The 14,182-nt window shown below is 48.9% G+C and overlaps 1 protein-coding gene across 2 annotated transcripts in view; it reads right to left on the bottom strand.

Annotated features, from left to right (window-relative positions):
• The window catches only part of DOCK1 (dedicator of cytokinesis 1), a 552,732-nt gene that overhangs the window by 17,409 nt on the left and 521,141 nt on the right, over positions 1 to 14,182 (bottom strand). For both annotated transcript variants that reach the window (XM_038743481.1, XM_038743482.1), the window contains exons 48-51: positions 13,826 to 13,983; positions 11,176 to 11,416; positions 4,024 to 4,171; positions 1,963 to 2,111 (exon numbers count right to left, since the gene is read on the bottom strand). In XM_038743481.1, coding sequence (XP_038599409.1) covers positions 1,963 to 2,111; positions 4,024 to 4,171; positions 11,176 to 11,416; positions 13,826 to 13,983 — 696 coding nt within the window. The remainder of the gene's footprint in view (positions 1 to 1,962; positions 2,112 to 4,023; positions 4,172 to 11,175; positions 11,417 to 13,825; positions 13,984 to 14,182) is intronic.

Raw genomic sequence — 14,182 nt, 5'->3', positions numbered from 1 at the left:
GGGCAAGAAGGAGATCATTGGTGACCTCTAAGAGGGCGGTTTCTGTGGAGTGAAGGGGATGGAAGACAGATCGGAGGGGGTCAAGGAGAGAATTGGAGGAGAGGAATTTGAGACAGCAGGTGTAGACTCACTCAAGGAGTTGGAGGAGGAGGAATGGTAGGAGGGAGATGGGGCGATAACTGGAGGGAAACGTCGGGTCAAGGGAGGGTTTTTTTTAGGCTAGGAGAGACATGGGCATGTTTGAAAGCAGTGGGGAAGAAGCCATTGGAGATCAAACGGTTGAAGATGGCTGTTAGGGAGGGAAGAAGGGAGGGGGGCAAGAATTTTGATAAGATCCGAAGGAAAGGGGTAGGACGTGCACTTGGAGAGGTTGGCTTTCTAATGTGCATTTATATCTATAATTCTGTTCATTTATATTGATGCTATTGATGCCTGTTTACTTGTTTTGATGTCTGTCTTCCCCCTTCTAGACTGTGAGCCCGTTGTGGGCAGGGATTGTCTCTCTTTGTTGCTGAATTATACTGTCCAAGTGCTTAGTCCAGTGCTCTGCACACAGTAAGCGCTCAATAAATGTGATTGAATGAATGAATAAATGAATGGGGCAGATTCTAAGATGACCACAGCCTGCTCTGACTACCAGTTGGCCGCACCACTAGACCGTAGACTGTGAGCTCATCGAAGGCAGGGAATATGTCTGCTATATTGTTAGGTTGTGCTCTCCCAGTGCTTAGTACCGTACTCTGCCCTCAGTAAGTGCTCAATAAATATAATTGACTGATTGATTCAGCACGGTATTCCACACATGGCAGGTGCCCAATACAGTCCTCTATACACAGAGGAGACCGGATGGTTCTCTGCCTGCAGTAAGCACTCAACACAGTGTTCTGCACACAATAGGTTGGCCAGTGCAATGTTCCCAGGATAGTTGTCTGCATATAGTAATGATAATAATTCTATTTGTTCTGATGACTTGACACCTGTCTACACGTTTTGTTTTGTTGTCTGTCTCCCCCTTCTAGACTGGGAGCCCATTGTTGGGTAGGGACCGTCTCTATATGTTGCCAACTTGTACTTCCCAAGCGCTTAGTCCAGTGCTCTGCACACAGTGGCTCCTATGCCCGGGCTCTTTCCACTGAGCCACGCTGCTTCTCAAGTGAAGTGACTTGCCCATAGTCACATAGCTGATGAGTGGTGAAGGCGGTATTAGAATCAATCAATCGTATTTATTGAGCGCTTGCTGTGTGCAGAGCACTGTACTAAGCGCTTGGGAAGTACAAGTTGGCAACACGTAGAGACGGTCCCTACCCAACAGTGGGCTCACAGTCAATCAATCAATCAATCAATCGTATTTATTGAGCGCTTACTGTGTGCAGAGCACTGTACTAAGTGCTTGGGAAGTCCAAGTTGGCAACATATAGAGACAGTCCCTACCCAACAGTGGGCTGACAGTCTAAAAGGGACTCACAGTCTAGTCACAGTCATTAGAACCCATGACCTCTGACTCCCAAGCCCGGGCTCTTTCCACCGAGCCACGCTGCTTCTCTAGTAGGCAGCGGTAAAGTGATGTGCAGCCAGTAGGTGCTCAGAACAGAGTACAAGCGCTTAGTACAGTGCTCTGCACGTAGTAAGCGCTCAATAAATACAATTGATGATGATAAATACGGTTGATGAGAACAGAGTCCTTCATCATCATCATCATCAATCGTATTTATTGAGAGCTTACTATGTGCAGAGCACTGTACTAAGCGCTTGGGAAGTACAAATTGGCAACATATAGAGACAGTCCCTACCCAACAGTGGGCTCACAGTCTAAAAGGGGGAGACAGAGAACAAAACCAAACATACTAACAAAGTAAAATAAATAGATAAATAGATGAATAAATAAATAGAATAAATAAATCGCGGGGTAGAGACCGGAGCATGGTGTCGGCTGTGAGGGTTGGCGCTCCGGGAACCACTTACCCGCTGGTGCGGAGGCGGCGGCGGGGTGACGGGCCCCGGCGAGTCGTGGATTTCCACTAGGTTTCCGTACTCAGCCGTGCCACCCTTCAGGGGCAGAGGCGGGGGCATCGACGGCCCCTCCGGGCTGCTCGTCCCGTTCAGCTCCAAACCTGGGCAGCGGGCACCGCGGTCAGTCCTCGGGGATTTCCTCTCCTCCCTCCCCTTGTCCCCGCGGCCCGCAAACAACTTCAGGCCGCGCTCCTCCGGCTCCTCGCCGCCTCATCATCAGCAATCGTATTTATTGAGCGCTTACTGTGTGCAGAGCACTGTACTAAGCGCTTGGGAAGTACAAGTTGGCAACATATAGAGACGGTCCCTACCCAACAGTGGGCTCACAGTCTAAAAACCTACCCTTGCTCCCCTCATTCCCGGCCTCTCCTCAACGCCCCCCTCACTCCTCACCCCATCAAACCCTCGTCCACCCACCTCCTCACTCCCCACACCCTCCTCATACTCATTCTTATACTTATTAATTATTATACTTATTAATAATAATAAATAAGTATCAATATACTATAATATATAGTAATATTATTATATTATATATTTATATAATATATAGTATTCTATTATGTATAATATAATATGATGCTTAATAATAATAATAATAATAATGATGGCATTTATTAAGTACTAACTATGTGCAAAGCACTGTTCTGAGCACTGGGGAGGTTACAAGGTGATCAGGTTGTCCCTCGGGGGCCTCACCATCTTAATCCTCATTTTACAGATGAGGGAACTGAGGCCCAGAGAAGTGAAGTGGCTTGCCCAAAGTCACACAGCTGACAATTGGCAGAGCCGGGGTTGGAACTCATGACCTTTTAGACTGTGAGCCCACTGTTGGGTAGGGACTGTCTCTATATGTTCCCAACTTGTACTTCCCAGGCGCTTAGTCCAGTGCTCTGCACACAGTAAGTGCTCAATAAATACGATTGATTGATTGATTGATTGATTGATTGACCTCTGACTCCAAAGCCCAGGCTCTTTTCCACTGAGCCACGCTGCTTCTCTGCTTATTGAGCGCTTACTGTGTGCAGAGCACTGGACTAAGCGCTTGGAAAGTACAATTCAGCAACAAATAGAGACAATCCCTACCCAACAATGGGCTCACAGTCTAGAATTCAGCCCCTCGTCAAACAGCTCCTCACTTTTCATCACCTCCAACCACCCCCGTCCCTCCCCAGCAAGGCCCTGCAGTCTCCACAAAGCAGACCAGCAGACAGGGACAGGGCCGGGATCCGGGTTCTAATTCCGACACCGCAACTGACCTTCGACAAGTCTGGGCCTCAGCGTTTCCCTCCGTGAAACGGGAATTTGATCCCTTTTCTTGCTCCCTCTTAGACTGTGAGCCCCGTGTGCGGCAGGGATCTGGGGCGGCCGAATCCCCCCGAGCGCTCAGCACAGAGCTTGGTGTATAGGAAACGCTTAAAGGCTCAGTGGAAAGAGCCCGGGCTTTGGAGTCAGAGGTCACGGGTTCAAATCCCAGCTCTGCCAATTGTCAACTGTGTGACTTTGGGCAAGTCACTACACTTCTCTGGGCCTCAGTTACCTCATCTGGAAAATGGGGATTAAGACTGTGAGCCCCCTATTGGACAACCTGATCATCTTGTAACCTCCCCAGCGCTTAGAACAGCGCCTTGCACATAGTAAGCGCTTAATAAATGCCATTTATTATTATTATTATTATTGTTATTATTATTATTATTATTATTATTATGAAAGTAACCCGTTCCCCGTTCCCAGGAAGCCCCGATGATTAGCCCCTTGTTTTCTGGAGGGAGGCAGCTGACAGAAAACATATGTTAGTATGTTTGGTTTTGTTCTCTGTCTCCCCCTTTTAGACTGTGAGCCCGCTGTTGGGTAGGGACTGTATATGTTGCCAACTTGTACTTCCCAAGCGCTTAGTACAGTGCTCTGCACACAGTAAGCACTCAATAAATACGAATGATTGATTGATTGATTGACAGAGCTGTGAGTGATGGATGGGGGTTCCCTGGGGCGGAGCGGGAGGGAGGCACTGACCAGATTGGAGGCCGAAGGAGAGCTTGGTCCTCGGTGTGATCGGCGGAGGCTGGGAGGCCAGTGGCGCCGGAGACACAGAGAGACGTCTCTCGCAGGCCAGGACGTTGATGACTTGGCTCTTTGGTCTCTGGGGTCTCAGCGGGCTGATCTGCAGGCAGGAAAACACAGACGGCTCACAGATCGGGACCGTTTCCCTTCTGGAGCAGAGGACTCTGGGCCGGGAGACCCGGGTTCTAATCCTGCCTCTGTCACGGGCCTGCTGGATGACCATGGGCAAATCTGTTAAGCACTTTCGCTGTTCCAGGCACTGTGCCAAGCTCTGGGGTGGGTACACGCAAATGGGGCTGGACACATTCCCCCCCTCACGTGGGGCTCACGGTTTCAATCCCCACTTTATAGATGAGGGAACTGAGGCACAGAGATGTGAAATGGCTCTTCCAAGGTCACACAGCAGACAAGTGGACTGTGAGCCCACTGTTGGGTAGGGACTGTCTCTATATGTTGCCAACTTGTACTTCCCAAGCGCTTAGTACAGTGCTCTGCACACAGTAAGCGCTCAATAAATACGATTGATGTTGATGATGAAGTGGTGTAGCTGGGATTAGAACCTATGACCTTCTGACTCCTAGGCCCAGAGAAGCAGCGTGGCTCAATGGAAAGAGCCCGGGCTTTGGAGTCAGAGGTCATGGGTTCAAACCCTGGCTCCACCAATTGTCAACTGTGTGACTTTGGGCGAGTCACTTAACTCTCTGTGCCTCAGTTACTTCATCTGTAAAATGGGGATGAAGACTGTGAGCCCCACGTGGGACAACCTCATCACCATGTAACCTCCCCAGTGCTTAGAACAGTGCTTTGCACATAGTAAGCGCTTAACAAATGCCATTATTATTATTATTATTGTTATTTTCTCCACTATTCCATATTGCTTCTCCTCTTTGGTAATTGGTCCCCGTCTACTTGTTGTCTGTTGTCTGTCTCCCCCTTTTAGACTGTAAGCCCGTTGCTGGGTAGGGATTGTCTCTATCTGTAGCCGAACTGTACTTTCCCAGCGCTTAGTACAGTGCTCTGCACACAGTAAGTGCTCAATAAATACAGACTGAGCCCCCTCCTTCCACTCCCCCTCCTGCCCCTCCCCATTCCCTCGCCTTACCTCCTTTCCTTCCCCACAGCACCTGTATATATGGATATATGTTTGTACATATTTATTACTCTATTTATTGATTGATTTTATTTGTACATGTTTATTCTAATTATTTTATTTTGTTAATATGTTTTGTTTTGTTCTCTGTCTCCCCCTCCTAGACTGTGAGCCCACTGTTGGGTAGGGACCGTCTCTATATGTTGCCAACTTGAACTTCCCAAGGGCTTAGTACAGTGCTCTGCACACAGTAAGCGCTCAATAAATACGATTGAATGAATGAATAAATACGACTGACTGAGTGAATGAATGAATGTTAAAGGGGGATAAGATGCCTGGACTCCTTCCCCATTATATAGTCAGCCCTGGGTGGGACGGGGGCTGCGTCTTGTCTGGTTATCTTCTCTCTCCTCGAGCACTGAGCACAGCGCTTGGCCAAGAGGAAGCGCTTAGCAAGCAGCACCATATTGTTGGGTAGGGACCGTCTCTATATGTTGCCAACTTGTACTTCCCAAGTGCTTAGTACAGTGCTCTGCACACAGTAAGCGCTCAATAAATATGACTGAATGAATGAATGAACCAGTAGACAGGCATCAGTAGGATCATCCTAATCCCCCTCGACCTCTCAGCTGCCTTTGACACTGTGGACCACCCCCTTCTCCTGGAAATCAATCAATCAATCAATCAATCGCATTTATTGAGCGCTTACTGTGTGCAGAGCACTGTACTAAGCGCTTGGGAAGTACAAGTTGGCAACATATAAAGATGGTCCCTACCCAACAGTGGGCTCACAGTCTAGAAGGGGGAGGCAGAGAACAAAATAAAACATATTAACAAGATAAAATAAATAGAATAGATATGTACAAGTAAAATAAATAAATAGAGTAATAAATACATACCAACATTCATTCATTCATTCATTCAATTGTATTTATTGAGCGCTTACTGTGTGCAGAGCACTGTACTAAGCACTTGGGTAGAACAAGTTGGCAACATATAGAGACGGTCCCTACCCAACGGCGGGCTCACAGTCTAGAAGGGGGAGACAGACAAGAAAACAAAACATATTAGCAAAATAAAATAAATAGAATAAATATGTAAAAATAACATATATATATGTACATATATGTGTGTGTGTACATATATATGTATATATGTACATATATATGTATATATGTATATATATGTATATATGTACATATATATATATATGTACATATATACATATATATACAGGTGCTGTGGGGAAGGGAAGGAGGTAAGGGGGCGGGTGGAGAGGGGGAGGATGGGGAGAGGAAGGAGGGGGCTCAGTCTGGGAAGGCCTCCTGGAGGAGGTGAGCTCTCAGTAGGGCCTCGAAGGGAAACATCATCCAACCTTGTCTTCACTGCCACTGTCCACTCCTGCTTCTCCTCCTTTCTCTCATTCTCAGTCTCTTTCCTGGGTTCCTGCCCTGCCTCCCACCCCCTAACAGTGGGGGTCTCTCACTGCTCAATTCTGGGCCCCCTTCTCTTCTCCATCCCCATCCACTTTCTTGGAGAACTTATTCACTCCCATGGCTTCAACTCCCACCTCTGTACGATGGAGTCCAGGCCAGCTGCTGACCTGCTCTAATAATAATAATTTTGGTATTTGTTAAGCGCTTACTATGTGCCAAGCACTGTTCTAAGAGCTGGGGGAGATACAAGGTAATCAGGTTGTCCCACATGGGGCTCACAGTCTTAAGTCTCATTTTCCAGATGGGGTCACAGAGGCACAGAGAAGTTAAGTGACTTGCCCAAGTCTCTTAGACCCACTCAGGCCAAGTGACTTAGAACCCACGACCTCTGATTCCCAAGCCCGGGCTCTTTCCATTTAGCCATGCTGCTTCCCTCTGTGACCTCGGGCAAGCCACTTAACCTCCCTGGACCCCAGCATCCCCATCTGTAAAATGGGAGGGTGATAATAATACCTGTGGTATTTGTTAAGTGCTTACAATGTTCGAGGCACTGTACTAAGCGCTGGATTAGATGCAAATTTTTCAGGTTGGACAGAGTCCCTGTCCCACCTGTGGCTCACAGTCTGAATCCCCATTTTACGGATGAGATAACTGAAGCTGATAACTGAGATAACTGAGATAACTGTACTTCCCAAGCGCTTGTAATCAATCAATCAATCATATTTATTGAGCGCTTACTGTGTGCAGAGCACTGTACTAAGCGCTTGGGAAGTACAAGTTGGAAACATATAGAGATGGTCCCTACCCAACAGTGGGCTCACAGTCTAAAAGACTGTACTTGCTTGTACTTCCCAAGCGCTTAGTACAGTGTTCTGCACATAGTAAGCGCTCAATAAATACGACTGATTGATTGATTGATTGATTGATTGAAGCCTAGAGAAGAGAAGCGGCTTGCCAAAGGTCACCGAGCAGAGCTGGAATTAGAACCAAGACCTTCTGACTCCCAGTTACACGCCCTATCCAATAGGTCATGTTGCCTCTTTTGGGGACAGGGACTGGGTTCAATCTGGCGGCCTTAAATCTATTCTAGCGCTCAGCATATAGTAAGTGCTTAATGAATCCCTGAATTATGATTATAAGGAGCTTGGTACTGTCCGGCCCGGACAGTAAGTGCTTAATAAATCCCTGAATTATGATTATAAGGAGCTTGGTACCGTCCGGCCCGGAAGGCCCGGAGGCAGGAGAGCTGTTGGAAGGAACGAGAATGGATGAGCTGTCTCTCCAGACGCATGGCCTCAGCTCCCCTCTCTCTCAGTGTCATGACCTCTGACCTCTGGGTGGGCTCCTCTCTCAGAATCATCCCTCTCTTTAAATGTCTCCTCAGAGAAACGTTCACTCTTAAAGGTCACACTGTCGGCTGGTGGCTCCCGTCTCCACGCTCCCAAGTCAGAGCCGCGTGTGACGGCAGTGACATTTCATCCGTGCCTTTCCTCCCACAACGAGGTGACGGAGCCAACGGGATTGGTCTTATTGAAAAAAGGACCCCAAGGGCCACCTCCCCAGATGAGTCTCCCATCACGGAGGACAGAGAAAGCGGCAGAGTTTGTACTTCCCAAGCGCTTAGTACAGTGCTCTGCACACAATAAGCGCTCAATAAATACGATTGATGATGGGGGCAAAGGGGAAATGTGGATTCCGAATGGATTCGGCTCAGGGAAGCAGCGTGGCTCAGTGGAAAGAGCCCGGGCTCTTTCAAGTCAGAGGTCGTAGGTTCTAATTCCGGCTCCGCCACTTGTCTGCTGGGTGACCTTAGGCAAGCCACTTAACTTCCCTGGACCTCAGTTACCTCATCTGTAAAATGGAGATTAAGACTGTGAACCCCATGTAGGACAACCTGATTATCTTGCATCTACCCTGGCACTTAGAACAGTGCTTGGCACATAATAATAATAATGATGATGGCATTTATTAAGCGCTTACTATGTGCCAAGCACTGTTCTAAGCACTGGGGAGATTACAAGGTGATCAGGTTGTCCCGCGGGGGGTTTACATTCTTAATCCCCATTTTTTTTACAGATGAGGCCCAGAGAAGTTAAGTGACTTGCCCAAAGTCACACAGCTGGCAATTGGCAGAGTCGGGATTTGAACCCCTGACCTCTGACTCCAAAGCCCGTGCTCTTTCCACTGAGCCAAGGTAACCGCTTTAACAAATACCATAATTATTATTATTCCCGGACACATATGGGGCTGGTTTGGGAAGGGACAGGAGGAATCTGATTCCAGACAATTAATCAATCGTGTTTATTGAGCACTTACTGTGAATAGAGAGCCCTACTAAGTGTTTGGGAGACCACGACATAATAGTTGGTAGATACATTTCCTACCCACAACGAGTTTACAATCCAGACAGGGAGACAGACACTAATACAGAGAAGCAGCGTGGCTCAGTGGAAAGAGCCCGGGTTTGGGAGTCAGAGGATGTGGGTTCTAATCCCGGCTCTGCCACTTGTCTTCTGAGTGCCCTTGGGCAAGCCACGTCACGTCTCTGGGCCTCAGTTACCTCATCTTGAAAATAGGGATTAAGACTGTGAGCCCTGCGTGGGACAACCCTATTACCTTGTATCTACCCCAGTGCTTAGAACACTGTTCGGCACATATTAAGCAATTAACAAAAACCACAATTATTACTATTATTAAATCTATTAAGGAGCTGGACTAAAGTGCTGTGGGCTGATGGAAAGGGGAATAAAGGGACCAAATCCAAGTGCGGAAGCGACGCAGAAGGGAGTGAAAAAGGAGGAAATGAGAGCTTAGTCAGGGAGGGGCCCTTGGAGATGTGCCTTTAAAGGTGGAGGGAGAGTAAGTGTTTGTCAGATATGAGGAGGCAGGGCTTTCTAGGCCAGAGCAGGATGGAGGTGAGAGGTCGGCGGAGAGGTAGAGGAGCATGATACACCGTGAGTAGTTTGGCATTAGAGGAGTGAAGTATGCAGACTGGGCTGTAGTTAGAAAGCAGCAAAGCAGCGAGCAGCAAAATTGTAGTTGGAAAGCAATAGGAAAACAGGAGGGGTGAAGTGATTGAGTGTTTTAAAGCCCATAGGGGTGTCTGTTTGATGTGGAGGTGGAGGGGCAACCTCGGGAAGATTTTGAGGAGTGGGGAAACATGGCCTGAACATTTTTACAGAAACATTAACCGGGCAGGAGAGTGAAGTAGGGGCTGGAGGCGGGGGACACAGGAGGCAGGGACGTCAGCGAGGAGGCTGATACGATAATCAAGGCAGGAGAGGATAAGTGCTTGGATTAACACAGTAGTGCTTGGGTTAGAGTAGCATGGCTCAAGTGGAAAGAGCACGGGCTTTGGAGTCAGAGGTCATGGGTTCAAATCCCAGCTCTGCCAATTGTCAGCTGTGTGACTTTGGGCAAGTCACTTCACTTCTCTGGGCCTCAGTTCCCTCATCTGAAAAATGGGGATTAAGACTGTGAGTCCCCGGGGGACAACCTGATCACCTTGTAACCTCCCCAGCGCTTAGAACGGTGCCTTGCACATAGGAAGTGCTTAATAAATGCCATCATTATTATTATTATTATGGTTATTTAGTGATGTGAAGGTTGAACCGACAGGATTTTGTGATAGATTGAATATGTGGGTTGAATAATAATAATTATTATTATTATTGTTATGGTATTTGTCAAGTGCTTACTATGTGCCAAGTACTGTTCTGAGCCCTGGGGAAGATACAAGGTAATCAGGTTGTCCCACGTGGGGCTCCCAGTCTTAATCCCCATTTTACAGATGAGGTAACTGAGGCACAGAGAAGTTATGTGCCTTGCCCAAAGTCACACAGTTGATAAGTGGCAGAGTCAGGATTAGAATCCACAACCTCTGACTCTCAAGCCTGTGCTCCTTACACTAAGGCACGATGCTTCTCCAAGAGAGAAGAGAGAGGCGTCTAGGATAATCCCAAATTTGCAGGTTTCTGAGACAGGAAGAATGGTGATGCCATCTACAGTGATGGGAAAATCAGGGGGAGGACAGGGTTTGGATGGGAAGATAAGGACTTCTGCTTTGGACATGTTAAGACAGAGGTGTCGGTGGGACATTCTTGTAGAGATGTTCCGTGGGCCAGAGGAAATCAATCAATCAATCGTATTTATTGAGCACTTACTGTGTGCAGAGCACCGTACTAAGTGCTTGGGAAGTACAAGTTGGGAAAGGCAGAGAGGGTGAGAGATCAGGGCTGGAGATAAAGATTTGGGAATCATTCACAAAGAGATGGCAGTTGAACCCACGGGAGCGAATGAGTTCTCCAAGGGAGCGGTGTAGACGGAGAATAGGAGGGGACCCAGAACTGAACCTTAAGGGACCCCCACAGTTAGGGGGTGGGAGGCCGAGGAGGAGCCCGCAAAAGAGACTGAGAATGAGCGGCCAGAGAAATAGGAGGAGAACCAGGAGAGGATAATGGCAGCCAGTTCTGGAAGGGATCCGTGGATTCCGGATTCTCCAAGGACCAGACCGTCACTTTGTGCCTGAGGGGACCGCTGTGCCCCACCCCCCACCCTCACCCCCGGCCCCACGGGTACCGTCTCGGAGAGGATGACGGCCTCGGCGGGTGCCAGCGGGGCGTCGTTATCCCTGTCCGGGGTCTCGTGTTGGCGGCTGCTCCGCTTCTCCTTCCTCCGGTCCTTCCTGTCGGCCACGGCGGGGCCTCCTGGGGCCGGGCCGGCGGCCGGGCCGGAGCCGGGAGCCAGGCCGAGGGACCAGTCATCCAGCAGCAGCTCTTGGGACCGCATCTTCCGGGGCAGCAGGGGCTCCAGTACCAGCCTGAGGGTGGGCACAGCCGCGGGCACGGCCCAGGGCTCAGAACGGGAGACCGACCGACGGGGCACACTGCCCTCTGCCCAGACTAAGCCCCTTGACCCCTCAGACCCTCTACCCCAAGGCTCCTCGTCCCCCTCCCTGCTAACACCAATGGACACCGGACTAGAGTGAGGGCCACCTGCTCACCCCTCCCCAGCCCCTGCTCTCCCAGTCCTGTCCCACCCACAGCCCCTAACCTGCCACCTTGCCTCACCCTCCATCCTTATATCATCCTGGCAATGACGTCCCCCACATTCAAAGCCTTAGTGAAGGCCCATCTCCTCCAAGAGGCCTTCCCTGACTAAGTCTTCTTTCCCTCTCCTCCCACTCCCTTCTGCATCACCCTGACTAGCTCCCTTCACCACCTCCCTCTCAGGGCCCCACAGCACCTAGGACCAGATTTGCAATTTATTTATTGATATTAATGTCTGTCTCCCCTGCTCGACCTTAAGCTCACTGTGGACAAGGAATATGACTATTATAGTGTTATATTGTACTTGCCCAAGCACTTAATTCAGTGCTCTGCACACAGTAACCACTCAATAAATACAATTAATAATAATAATAATGGCATTTATTAAATGCTTACTATGTGCAAAGCACTGTTCTAAGCACTGGGGTGGTTACACTAATAATAACAATAATGATGGTATTTGTTAAGCGGTTACTATATGCAAAGCACTGTTCTAAGCGCTGGGGAGGTTACAAGGTGATCGGGTTGTCCCACGGGGGGCTCACAGTTTTTATCCCCATTTTATAAATGAGAGAACTAAGGCCCAGAGAAGTGAAGTGACTTGCCCAAAGTCACACAGATGACAATTGGCAGAGCTGGGATTTGAACCCATCACCTCTGACCCCAAAGCCCAGGCTCTTTCCACTGAGCCGCGTTGCTTCAATTGATTGACTGACTATCTAATAATAATTATTATTTTTATGGCATTTGTTAAGTGCTTACTATGTGCCAGACACTGTAATAGGTGCTGGGTGGATGGAATCATATCTGGTTGGACACAGTCCCTGTCCCCCATGGGGCTCTCAGTCTCAATCCCCATTACACAGATGAAGGAACTGAAGCCCAGAGAAGTGAAGTGACTTGCCCAAGGTCACACAGGAGACAAGTGGTGGAGCCGGAATTAGAATCCATGACCTTATAATAATAATAATAATAATGATGGTATTTGTTAAGCACTTACTATGTGCCAAGCACTGTTCTAAGCGCTTGACTCCCAGGCTGGGCTCTAGCCACTAGCCACGCTGCTTCCCTTAGTAATAATCATAATGATAATAATAATAATAATAATAATAATAATAATAATAATAATAATAATAATAATGGCATTTGTTAAGTGCTTAGAGAAGCAGTGTGGCTCAGTGGAAAGAGCACGGGCTTCGGAGTCAGACATCATGGGTTCGAATCCCGGCTCCGCCACATGTCTGCTGTGTGACCTTGGGCAAGTCACTTAACTTCTCGGACCCTCAGTTCCCTCATCTGTAAAATGGGCATGAAGACTGTGAGCCCCACGTGGAACAATCTGATCACCTTGTATGATAATAATAATAATGATGGCATTTATTAATCACTTATTATGTGCAAAGCACTGTTCTAAGCACTGGGGAGGTTACAAGGTGATAAGGTTGTCCCACGGGGGGCTCACAGTCTTCATCCCCATTTTACAGATGAGGTAACTGAGGCACAGAGAAGTTAAGTGACTTGCCCAAAGTCACACAGCTGACAATTGGTGGAGCTGGGATTTGAACCCATGAACTCTGACTCCAAAGCCTGGGCTCTATCCACTGAGCCACACTGCTCGTATTTCCCCTCCTGTGCTTAGAACAGTTCTTTGCACATAGTAAGTGCTTAACAAATGTCATTATTTATCATTACTACTAAGTGCAAAACACTGTTAAGCAGCATCTCCCTCTCTCTCTCTCTCTTTCTTCCCCCTTCTCTCCTCTCTCCCCCTTTCTCTCTCTCTCTCTGTCCATCTCTCCACTGGTGGGGCAAAGCCCCCAAGCCCACGTTCCGCGGATCATTCAGTCCCCGGGACAGTCTTCATCCCCATTTTACAGATGAGGTAAAATGGTTTTATTTGGTTTATTTGTTTTGTTTTGTTGTCTGTCTCCCCCTTCTAGACTGTGAGCCCGCTGTTGGGTCTCTACATGTTGCTAACTTGTACTTCCCAAGCGCTTAGTGCAGTGCCCTGCACACAGTAAGCGCTCAATAAATACGATTGAATGAATGAATGACGCGATGACCCTCAGCCTGCGGATTCAGGGCCCGGCCCGCCGTGGGGATGACCTTCCCCTCGCCTCCCCTCCACGTCACGGAGCCGGGACCGACGGCGGATACGGGCCCTCTCCGACCACACTCACCCGTCGGAGCCGGGCCGGGATGGGGTGCCGTCCGAGGACACGGAGGACACGGAGGCGACGGACAGCGGGCGGGAGGAGGAGGAGGAGGACGAGGGCATGGTGAAGGAGCGGACCATGGAGCGCGGACGGAGGCCTCGGCGCTCCTCCAGGCTGGAGGCCTGCGGGCAGATGGCACAGGGGCTGCTCATGCTGGGGAGTGGTGGGACAGCTGGGAGCTCACCTCCTCCAAGAGGCCTTCCCAGACTGAGCCCCTTCCTTCCTCTCCCCCTCGTCCCCCTCTCCATCCCCCCATCTTACCTCCTTCCCTTCCCCACAACACCTGTATATATGTATATATGTTTGTACATATTTATTACT

The sequence above is a fragment of the Tachyglossus aculeatus genome, chromosome 3 (genome assembly GCF_015852505.1).
Source record: "Tachyglossus aculeatus isolate mTacAcu1 chromosome 3, mTacAcu1.pri, whole genome shotgun sequence".
NCBI lineage: Eukaryota > Metazoa > Chordata > Mammalia > Monotremata > Tachyglossidae > Tachyglossus > Tachyglossus aculeatus.
This window is presented reverse-complemented; position numbering and strand designations above follow the sequence as displayed.